At 34.4% G+C, this 11,991-nt stretch overlaps 1 protein-coding gene across 1 annotated transcript; it reads left to right on the top strand.

Moving 5' to 3' along the window:
• The first annotated feature begins 3,211 nt into the window (after positions 1 to 3,211).
• On the top strand, positions 3,212 to 11,551 carry TMEM244 (transmembrane protein 244). Its single transcript, XM_033054439.2, has 6 exons — positions 3,212 to 3,244; positions 5,368 to 5,453; positions 6,002 to 6,075; positions 8,918 to 9,043; positions 10,481 to 10,525; positions 11,457 to 11,551. The coding sequence occupies exons 1-6, from the start codon at positions 3,212 to 3,214 to the stop codon at positions 11,549 to 11,551; spliced, it is 459 nt and encodes a 152-aa protein (XP_032910330.2).
• Positions 11,552 to 11,991: the final 440 nt, after the last annotated feature.

Raw genomic sequence — 11,991 nt, forward strand, 5'->3', positions numbered from 1 at the left:
TGTTAAAAGTAATTCAACAAAATTTGAAAGTAATAATAGAGATACATTCAAAGAACATTCCTGCTTCCACCTAATTCTGATTTCTCACCCCTTAAAACGTATCCGTCTGCAACAGAGGTTGAAGAAGGAAATAATCTAATTTCTTTAACGCTCATGGTGGTAGAGTCTAGACCTCACACCATTCTGTCTCCTCCCATATGGGAATCAAGCTGTCGTATTAAGGCTGTACAATGCCTGTGTGACCAATACTAAAATGTAGGGCCTGTCTTTCACAGGACACAACTAAGCTATATTTAGCCATGGCACTTTGCAAGTGAAGAAATTTTAGTTCCCTTCACTGCATTGACAGATTCTGCCAATCATTTCCAGCCACAAAAATAGTGGCCACCATTTATTTTTCTAAGCTACTTTATCCTCACACACGATGTAAGTGTAGTTATTCCCTATCAGCAGATGGAGACAGAGTACACATGTTTTGATGTCATCCTCCAGTAAATGAAAAATTTTTCACCACATAATCCAGTCTGCATCCATTTAGTTGAGCTCTTTATTTTTTTAAATATTTCAGGATAATAAATCTAAACCAAACTAGTCTAAAACTTGGCACTTTGTAATTTCTCTGATTTTAAATTTTTTTTCAGGTTTTGGAATTACGTAAGAAATGTGATTCCTGGTCTAGCATTACTTTTTAAGACACAGCACCATAGTGCAACGAATCATCTTAACAGTAACACAAATTACCTGCTCTTTTCCATGAGATATTACTGTAATATTGCTGTATGATACAGTTCTTCAAATTGTTGTTAATTATTTTTTCAATACTATTTGACAGCATAACAAATTGTGGGTGCAAATGGTAACATTCTAAATGGTAGCATTCTAAAAAATGCCAAAACCCAGAAAAACACAAACCCTAAATAATAAGTGTAGGCAGCAAACTTAGCTGTAAGCTTTACAAAATTTTCCTCACAGTTCGTTATCACATTTGATTTTTTGTTTTGGCACAGGTAGCAGATAGGTACTAGGTGTTGCCTTGATACTATTAGGTGCCATTATCATACTCATGAGAAGAATTACTGCCCTATAGAATTATCCTTAATTTTACTTTCAAAGAGTGTTCTCCATTCTGTGATTTTCTGCTGTTAGGGCTTTATTTTGATGAATCTTCTTGGGTATTGTCCATTACATATCACCAAAAAGAGAGTATATGTGTAAAGGCAATGTCAAATAATAGTTTTTACTGACTATTGTCAAGCTTGTGAGGGTCAGGTATTGATATCCTATAGAAGTAACTGTTCCCTGTGCATTTCCACAAAGCAAACTAGCAAAAACTCCAGGGGTTCTAAAGTAATGGAGTACTATTTTCCTCATAGTCTTAATAAAATTCTATAGTGTTCTGACAAAAAAAAAAAATAAAAAAAAAATATATATATTTAAAAGTAGGGCTTGTTGAAACCAGATTAGTTAATTTATTTCAACTTCCATTAAAACTTCTCTTTTGTCTCTCTCTCTGCTGGAGTTCTCATTTTTCCTGCAGCTGAATCAGTAAATTTTAAGAAAATAAAAAATTCCATTATCTCAACAGCATCATCCTTCTAGTTAAAATTCACTACTGAGTGGCTTAGTCAGTATGTTCCAAGTTTGATTTGCTCCTGTTCACTGGGTTACCACAATTTAAGTGTTTACAATCTTGAAGCAAGGGTGTGACAGAAATATTATCTATTCTCTCAGAGTATTTAAAATATTCAGTTGTGCAATAAGAATGGGAAGAACCTCTTAGTCTGCCCAACAAATCCATGCCTACAGCTTCAATTACATTTCAGTCAAACTTGTTGACTTTGTTTCTATCATCAGTCTTTGGTTAAGTTGACCCTTTGTGAAGAAGCCAGTGAATGTAAACTCTTGTTATGTTTAATAGTTATCTGAGCTTAATGCAACCCTCTACTTTTTCAATTATCGTGCTGATTATAGCTACTGAAAAAGTTTCTGCAGATTAATTTTTGTTCATGGTTGTTTTCAGCTGATTCTTTGTGATAGTATGCTCTTTGAATGAATCCTTTTGCTCCTTTTCAAATATTTTTTTAATTATTAAAGCAAATATTTCTTCTTTTTTTTTGCTACCACTGACTATTGTAACTGTTTAAGCAACTTAGTTTAGGTTTTTTCATTTTTTTTCAATATAGTCCTTTGTCATCCCTTCAGCCCTCAAAATAGGACTTTACTGATTGATGTATAGATCTTCATGCTAGTATTTTTGCACAGGAAGGAATTTCACACAATGCTACCATAATTTCCCTGACAGTAGTCTCAATCTGGAGCTATCAAATCTACGAATGAAAGCTCTTGTTTGTCTAGTGCATACTGCATTTTAGAGCAAATAACATTTATTTTGTGTGACTAAAAAGGCATAAAAAACCCTAATGAAATCCGCACATATTATGTTAGTGTCAGCAGAAAAAAAAAAAAAAAGCATTCTTGGTTCAGTTTCAGAAGCATCTTCTTTTTCCAAATAACACAGCATACTGAATCATAATGTGCCTGTAAAAAGTCAGATTTGAATCCATTAAGGAATTGCTCACTAGAAGTTGGATGTGCTCTAAAACACACTAAATTTCATTCTACTGAAGGAACAAAATACAGTTCAGGAAAAAAGAGTCATAACATAAGGCTGAACTTCCTAACTTAATTATACCTAATTTAATGTGAATTACACTTGATGTAATAAAATGATAGTCAGAAGAAAAATGTTAACAAGAACATTGTGAAGAATGTACCACTGCACCACATCTACAGTCAATAGAATTAATGCTAGAAAATGTAAAAGATAATTAGAAGTAGGAAGTTATAATAACCCCAAGGAACTGTGATCACATGAATGCTGAAAAAAAAGCAATTAAAAGGTAGAAAAGAATAATAATGTTGTGTCTAAATAGCTGAGTTATATTTCAGATATGCTTTGGCTGACTGTAGCTACAAAAGTGCTAACACTGGATGAGCAAGAAGGATTTTCTCTTTGCTCTTCAGCAGCTTACATTTAGCTCACAGATGTCTTCTGTCTCAAGTCAGTTTAATCCAATCAACTCACCTCAGCCCACCCTGTCCTATACTTACCCATTAGAATGGTTTTTGGGGTGAAAACTAGCTGCTTCTTCCTGCTAAAGTTGGCATACGGAATATAGCAACAGCACTTCCTCTCACTCATCATGTGTCCATGGCTCTCAAGGTCAAAACTGCTGAAACCAAGGTAAAGGGAATGGAGTTTATTTAGTGTTGTATATGTCACCAGATCGTATTAGAGAATTAGACAACTGCTGTGGGGAATGAGCTGTTGCTTTCGTTCTTACAGACTGGTCTTCAATGTTTTCTTCTTAAAAAAACCCCAAAATTAAAGTGGTACTTTATCCTATAGTGCTGGCAGCAAGTACTGCAAAGTACATCTTATAAAAAGGACTTTGAAATATGTGATGTTGTTCCACTTATGAGATAAAATTCTTGGAAGTGTCATAAAATTTTGCATTTGATGTCACTAGTGATTTCCTAAGATTCTTCTTTTAAGTTTTTTTGACACATAATAAATAATCCTGTAGATTTTAACTTGAGAGTTTTTTGCTTTGAAATACCAGAAGATGTAGAAAAGGAAAAATAGATTGAAAAGAAAGAGTATTCCCAGATTTTTTTTAAAAAATTAGAAGTTTAAATTTCTGTGGCAATGTCAAATTAAAAAAAAAAAAAGTAGAAGAATGTGATAAAACTGGAAAATTTCCGTGTTTTCATTTTCATGTTGTGTGCATTTCCTTGGCTTACTCAAGTGAGCAAACACATACTATACCTAATGCCTCAATACACCCCTAAGACAGGGACTAAGAATACTTCAGGTACGAAGAGAAAAACACTGTGCCTTTGATGCCAACAAAAGTTTGCCGCTGACTTCAAGGCTAGGAATTTGCCTACTGTAATTACAGGTCAATAGGTCATCGTCTCACAACCATCCTTCAGCTCTGTGGTTTTCTCTTCGGTCCTCTTTTATTACTGTGCCAATCTCCATCTAGGGCAGATAAGGCTTCACAGAGGTAAGAGGAGGGGCAATGGATAAGGGAAAATCACAGGAAAAGTGCAGCTGGCCAGAGTAGTGAAATGAAAAGATTCCCACCAAAAAAAATGCCAAACATTAAACTTCCAATGCTTGAAGTTATGTTTGGGGAGTAAGAGGCAGCATGGCTGCCAAATTTACACATGCTGTTGTAATTAATTTCCATTACTACAGTGATGGTAATGGAAAGGAAGGGATCAGTTGGGTTATTTGGGCAATTTTCATTTAGAATTAGACTAGAGACAGTAAAAAGGAGCTGTATTTAGCCCAAAAATGATTGTGGCTGAAGAGATTAATATTTCTCAGGTTTTGCTTGGCTTTGTTTTGATGTAGGGGAAAAAAAGGGTAAGACTGTCCTGAGCTTTTTCTTACTGACAAATACCAGTATCTACAGGAATTGTGGATTTACCTCCTGTTGCATTATAAACTAAAGCTCTTTAGTCTCTCTTCTTGTGGGAGATAGATGCAGTATTCAATATTTAACACTTTACAACATTTAGCAATATAAAAATAGGTGTTTCAATATAGTCACAGTGTTCCCACTTCTGTCAATGTTGGATGCTTCTGTAAATACATTACCTACCACGCAAGCGCTCAAAGATCTAAGGCCAGAAATGAATGTTAGAGTTGAAGTTTCATCCTCAGAAGCATCTACTACTGCTTAGTAGGATCTCTTATTTCCAAAAGGAGGCTGTTCCATTGAGTAATTACCTTTACAAGTCAAGATGTCCTTCCTGCATCTTTTGAAATTGTCTAGCTAGAACTTGTAGTTGTTTACTTCTTGTGTCTTTTCTGATAGATTAAAGACCACTTAAGTACATGGTATTTTCTGTGACGGTACTTATCCATCATAATCAAATCATCCCTTGGAGCTAAACAGATTGACCTCTTTAGGGCTGTATCCCTAATGAAGAAAAACCCCAAACATTTCTAGCTACAGCTCCCTTTTGAGTCTCTTGTCTGTGCCTTCTTAATTTCTTAATAACTGTCAAGAAATGTCCTTCTCTTTTTAGGAACACTTGTAAACTGTATATATAGTAGGTATGCAACAATACATGACAGAAACAAAGCCATACATTATAGCCACACATTAGGAGCTGAAATGTACCAAAGAGCTTTTAACACATTCATGTAATCAGTAACAGCAAAAATTCTGCCTAAATATTTTATTTTACAAACTTTTAAAATATTATGTTTGATAGAAACCTAGATTTATTTTCTGAGAATATCTGATGTTAACATGGCTTTAGGTTATACTGTTTTATTCCCTTTTGCAGGTTGTACTGATGAACCTGTTGATATGCATAATAGTTTTCTACACTGTGTACTATGTGGTCCTCTCTGTGTGCTTTGCAGTATTCAGGTAAGATTTCCCTGTCTTTAGTCTGATATACTGGCATACCGGAACTCATGGGTAGAGATATGCCTATATAAAGGAAGTATCCAGACTGGAGGCATCCTGGCTTGGTTATTCTATGAACATAATTTTTTCAAATTCAGTTGAATTGTTGTACTTGAACCTTCTTTCAAATGCACAAATTGGCAAGTGAGACTCAAAGCTAATATAATATAATATAATTGGTTCTAATATTCTTCCTTGCAATTGCACCATGTAGATTAATGAATGTAAGAGAAAAGATGATGTGAAAAAAAGGAAAAGAAAGACTTTATAGTCAATGAAAAAGACAATTATATCCCCCTAGGAAGTTATTGATTAGCATGCAAAGGGCCAAACAACTTAAATAAAAGTGAGCAAGGGCAAAACCACAACTCAGAATGGGGCTTAGAGAACTTGCAAAACCCCAGAGTATTCAATTTGAATTCCTAGTTAAAAACACTCATAATATGTCATGTCATCACTAAGAGATTAATAAAATTGCCTGTTTAAATTTATTCATTTTGTTTCCACAGGATTAAAATGTTGGATGGTTTGGCACCTTTTGATTTTAAAACAAATCCCTCGTGGATTAACCCATATTATTTAGGTAACTGAAGTTTGTTACTCTCTTTTTTTTTCCCTCACTCAAAAAAATATATTGCATATGGATGTAAACTTGTCTTCCAATTGACAGTAGTTTAAGGTTCTTTTAGAAATACCAATGATTTCTGTATTTTAACTACACTGCAATTAAATGTTTATGCATCTTGCCAGCGCTTCTCATTCCTGTACTGTTACTTTACATTGCAGGGATTTTTAGGCTTTTTGTTGAGTTATTCTTCTGATCTTGCATCATCAGAAGAAAATTTCTGCTTTGCCAGGATGTTTCATTTTCATTGCAGAACAATTACCTATTTTCCATCAAGCTCCTCCACAGAGTTGTTTAATTTAATTTAATTTTCATACTGCAGCAAATTTCTCAAGAATCTCTGGATTCAGATCAGAGAAACGAGTCACATTCTACTAACGGCAATTTTGTTTTGGTAATGCTTGAATACAATGGGCATTAAAATATCAGAATTCGATTGTAGCTCAATCCCCAAATATATCTTTCTATATCCTAATACAAATTTCTGCAATTTTTCTGAAGCTCTCAAAATATATTCTTTTTCCTAAGCCTTCATTCCTAAAAAATTACACACATACATGAAATGTTACCAGATTTGTAATCTGTTTTACAAAGTCAAACCTCATAATCTGTTAAAAGCGTAATAAAAACACATGGATATTTGTACAGTGTTAATACTGATTTCAGATGAAGAAAGGACATTTATGTTATGCCAATGGAAAATAAATTAAAGCATATTCCATTAGAATTACTTTTCAGGGCCAAATAGAATTACTGTATCCCAACATGATTCCCCCCCCCCCCCAAATTGTATCTGTTAGTTTGATACAACATGTTTAAATGCCAAAGACAGCAGCTATTTCATACCACCAATTAGTATTCCATCCTCCTTTCTGTCCATCCATAAAAATGACACGGAAACACAAAATGTAAGAGCACGTGTTCAAAATCTAAGGGCATAGAGTCAGAATCAAGATGTCTAAATGGTGTTGCAAATGAGAATTTGTTTACTCAGGAGTTTCACTCATTCCTGTTAAAAACAGAATTTGGGTCTTAAGATAATCCCAAAATAAGGATGGAAATTACTCAGAAATACTCAGAAAAGAGGTATCCTTTCCAGGTACCCAGTTTTGTAAAAAAATTTCCAGAGCATTTGCCTACACTAAAACTCTGTAAATTACAAAAAATTTCATATTTTAGAGGGATTCATGAATTATTATTAAAAAAAAAATGCATTGTGAGACATTAAATGTCTAGGTGTTATTTCCCACTTTGCTAACCATAAGAGGTTTTTCCAGTTTTTCTTATTTTTCTTAGAATTTTTTAAACTACTCATTGAAAGATCCATCATACAGTAGGGAGTAATAGACCCTCTAAATAAAAGAATAAAATTGTAGGGCACAAAATGCTGCCAAAGTAAATTTAACTGTATAAATTAAGTGGGAAAAAAAAAAAGAAATATGGTTTCTCCTGTCAGCTACAGCAATCATACAGATTATGTTATTGCAACAGCAAGAAAAAAAAAATTCCAATAAAAATATTACTTTTTATATGCCCATGTACTTTTAAAGAAGAACAAATTGCATTTAGATGGACAATTATCTGAATTACAAACTCATGTTTATGGCCTGTTGTGTGTGAACTCAGGACTAAAGCTAGAAGAGACATCAGATATTTTCCGTGCAAGCCCCCGCTAGCCCCCATAGCCACACAGCTATCAGCACTGAGAAAAGCCAGGCTCCTGTTTGTAGGGATGTTTTCCCTCTGCTCACCTTGTAGGCTCTTTGCTCTATCTCCCTTTCTATGTCTTGTCTTTAAATTGTTCTGAGATAGAAATATATCTAGAGAGAGATATAGATGTAGATATTTTGGTACATATACCAATGAGGGGAGGAAGCTATGAAGTTTCTTACCACTCATAACCCCTTAACCACACAACTTTGTTTGAGGAAAAAATTACCTCTGTCAGTACCAAAAAAACCTATTTGGCAGCATATGCAAAGATTGTGGATGGTCCCCAATGAAAATTGTCATTTAATTTCTCATCTAGGCTATATAAATCAGTTATAGTCCTATCACTGGTTATAATCTTGTTATTACATGTTTTTATATGAAATATATAGTATTTTAAAGTCTATAGGCAAATCAGGTTACAACCCATGCAGATGTCCATGGCAAAAACATTATCTTTGTAAGGAAAACATAAGCATAATACTTAATAGAATCATAGAATCACAGAACTATCTAGGTTTAAAAAGACCTTTAAGATCATTAGTGTGGCACCACCACCATGTTCTCCATTAAACCATGTCCTGAAGTGTCATATCCATGCTTTTTTAAACACTTCCAGGGATGGAGACTCGACCACTTCCATGAGCAGTTCCAAAGTTTCGCAACCATTTCTGTGAAAACAAATTTCCTAATATCCAATCTGTACGTCCCCTGGTACAACTTATGGCCATTTCTACTCCTCCTATCATGGTTGCCTGGGAGAAGCAGCTGATCTCCACCTGGCTACAGCCTTCTTTCAGGCAGTTGTAGAGAGAGTAAAATCCCCCTGAGCCTCCTTTTCTCTGGGCTAAACACCCCCAGCTCCCTCAGCTGCTCTTCATAGAACTTTTGCTCCTCTATTGCCCCTCCCTGGACATGCTCCAGCCCCTCAATGTCTGTCTTACAGTGAGGGGCCTAAAACTGAACTCAGTGATCTTGTAGGAAAATCCGCATAACTATCTCAGGTAATTTATCTTCTTATTGCTATCATTTGGAATATGAGAAGTCTTTCAAAAGCTTGCTTGGTGAAATATCCTATTTTCATTTACAGTTCTTGTGATATCCTTGGAAATAACTTTCTTCATTTGTGGTCTGCTGTTTGCTCTGGTTGTGGAAGAATGGGTTTGGGACTATGCTGTAACAGTTACTATTATTCATATCATCATAACTTCAGTCGGTAAGTAGGTTTACTGCTAAATATTTGCATAGTATCACAAGTTGAACAACAAATCCACTATGAATCATCTAATGTAATGGACTAACATAATTTTCCCTAAAGCTAAATATGTATGTATCTCAATTTTGCATCCATTTGACTCATGCTTCTTTAAATCCTTCCATTTTAAACTTCATTCTGGATTTGTTGCAGAATTTTAAACCATTATATTCTGATTTAAAAACCAGAGGTTTAGTTCATATTCTAACAATTAGTATCATCAGATCCAGGCAAAATACAATTCCTGCATCGAGGAGGTATGTTTTTTTTCAAAACAAGACATTAGTAGTTGATCGTGTCTGTATATTTTAAGAACTACTCATTAACACATTAGCTCAAGTTCAGAGTAAAAATGGAGTTTTGCTTCAGCAAAGTCAGTGCAAAGGTTTTAAGTTAGATCATTTGAACTAAATCTCAGTGAGGAAAATGAAGCATTTTACCACTGAAGCTCCTTTTCCTCCACAAACCTCTTCCCATTAAAGGAAAGAAAAAGAAGAGAATTAGCTGCTGAAAATGAGACTCATCATCTCTTTTTGCCAACACCTAGTAATCTACTCCCTCTTCTCATGCTGTTTAGCAGAATGCTTCTATGGCTAATTAGGAGATATATTTTAACTCCATCCTTGCCAGACCCTATCTGGGGATTCTTTTCTCTTAAAACAATGAGGTTAATATGTTTATTCTAGAATGCAGAAAAAGAAAAATATTTTTGACAAATTAGGATGCCTTCCCTACTGTATAGAGATTAATCTTCCATTTTCCATTGCTTTGTCCATTTGTCTTTTAGCACTTTATACAGATGGGACATTCCCCGGTTCTCTGACAAATTAAACCAGAGACCAACAGAGACTTTATCTTAAAAAATTAAGCATACTTTTTCATCTACTAAATTTGGTTTTCTGGAATTTAAACTACTGTTATTCCTCATTAATAATTTTTGTATTTAAATCAAGGAATTTATGAAAACTACCAAAACCCCCTCTGTTTGTACATAATTTTTACAGGAAGTTAGCTTCTGTTGTTATATCAGATGATGCATCTTGAAGTCTCAACAACCCAAGATTTATCATTGTTTCCTTCAGATGGCCAACCAAACCTCTGCTGGCTGACCCTGAGCTGTCAGCAGTGTGCTTCACAGCCCCATTTAATACCTCTGTCAGCTTTCTTCTGGGGAGAGAATGTGGGGCCAGAGAATGGCCCCAGTGGGGATGAGGGCTAGCTTGGATGTGGCCAGGGCATGTTCTGGTCAGGACCTAAAGCATTTGTCATTTCAACAGAGGTCACACATATAATCTATGAAACATAACGAAGCAGACCTTTGATAACATAGTGCACTGCTCACTTGTCCTCATTCTTACTGTTTTAAAATTTACATTTCTACTTTTCTTCTTCTTGCAGTTATGTCTGAATTCCCCCTGATGTTACACTGGTGGCTGGCATTAGGTATGATTTCATTCTTTAAAGCTTAAGTTGCTAAAATCTGTGTAGAAAACTAGTGTTTATAATATGAATTGTTTCTATTTAATATCTGTTGCCTCACTAATTTGAGAATTGTCAACATTTAAAGAAGAAATACAGGCTTTTCTTTCATACTTCCTTTAATGACACAGGTAAATAATGCTGGACTAGAAGTTGCCTCACCTTAGAAAATTCCTCTCTTTTAACTCCAGGATATGCTCATCTTATGTTAGCCTTGCAGACAAACAGCAGACACATGACTTGAAATAAGTCATGATTAAATCCTGACTAATCTCAATTAGTCAGGACTTAATCATGACTTATTTCATCTATAATAAGATGAAATCTATTTCAATTCAGGTGTCAGAAAGACAGTTGTCCAAAGTTGTAGCCTTTCTTGATACCCTTTTAAATCAATGGAAAAAAACAGGTAACTTCAGAGGCAAGTTTTATAAAAATATGGACAAGTACTCACGATAGATGAGATGAATTTCAGTCACCACATTTCCTCAAAGTGAATGGCAAAACTACATTTCTTAATGTTTAATTTTCTGTAAAATTAGAAGCATAGATTTTTACATGAAAAGTAGATTATATTGAAAAATGGTAATTAAGGGAAAAGGATTGTCTTCTGTTCTTCTTTCTTGTATTATGGATAACAAGGATCAACAGCTGCAATAAATTCCTAAATGATGATGGAGAGATAAATAAATTTCCTGTCCTACAACTGATTTTGCATTAGCAGTTGTGGAGGTTAATATCATTATAAGTAGATAAAGCCTTGGGTGAAATGTTTAAGTTGGAAGGCCCTTTTTTAAAATATTGAAGATAAAAAGAATGTCAGTTTAAAGTTTTATAATGAAGTTTGTATTCCACTATAAAAATTAATACAAAACAACCATATATTTTCTTTCAGGATCTGGAGTAATTTCAATGATTTGTGGAGGACAGATTTTGGCATATTACTTGTTCAAAGACAACTTCATTTACCCAATTCTAGATGACTTTTGAAAAGAAGTATTAGAACTTGCCTTTATATCTATATGAATCCTATTGTTTTGCTAATCAATGTAATTAAAATGAAGTTAGCAACTATCTAATTATAATGTTAACACTTACTAGACTTCTTGTATCTTGTGTTTTTCTGCCAATTTCATCACTTTCAGCTTTTATATGTACATTTTTCATTAATCAAGTAATTAGATATACTGTCTCTTTTTTGAAAACCACGGAGCCATAAGGAGGATAAAAGCAATGGTGCAACATTCCAGCAAAATCCTGCAACTAGAAGGAAAATATTTATTTGAATGTAATGCTTTCAGGGTGCCTGTTATCTGTTGCATTTTGTGAAATGATGACTCTAATTTAGGCTGCTGTCTGACCTCTCACAAACACTGAAAAACTTTAAAGTCACCCTATCTGGTGTAAATCAGTGTAGGTTTAAAGCAGTC

Source organism: Catharus ustulatus, chromosome 3 (assembly GCF_009819885.2).
Source record: "Catharus ustulatus isolate bCatUst1 chromosome 3, bCatUst1.pri.v2, whole genome shotgun sequence".
NCBI classification, from domain to species: Eukaryota; Metazoa; Chordata; class Aves; order Passeriformes; family Turdidae; genus Catharus; species Catharus ustulatus.

Excerpts from the sequence above, each read along its gene's own strand:
- TMEM244 (XM_033054439.2), top strand. The coding sequence starts at position 3,212 with ATGGCTCTCAAGGTCAAAACTGCTGAAACCAAG. Across the intron at positions 5,454-6,001 it reads GTGTGCTTTGCAGTATTCAG|GATTAAAATGTTGGATGGTT; the intron begins GTAAGATTTCCC and ends TTGTTTCCACAG. Across the intron at positions 10,526-11,456 it reads ACACTGGTGGCTGGCATTAG|GATCTGGAGTAATTTCAATG; the intron begins GTATGATTTCAT and ends ATTTTCTTTCAG.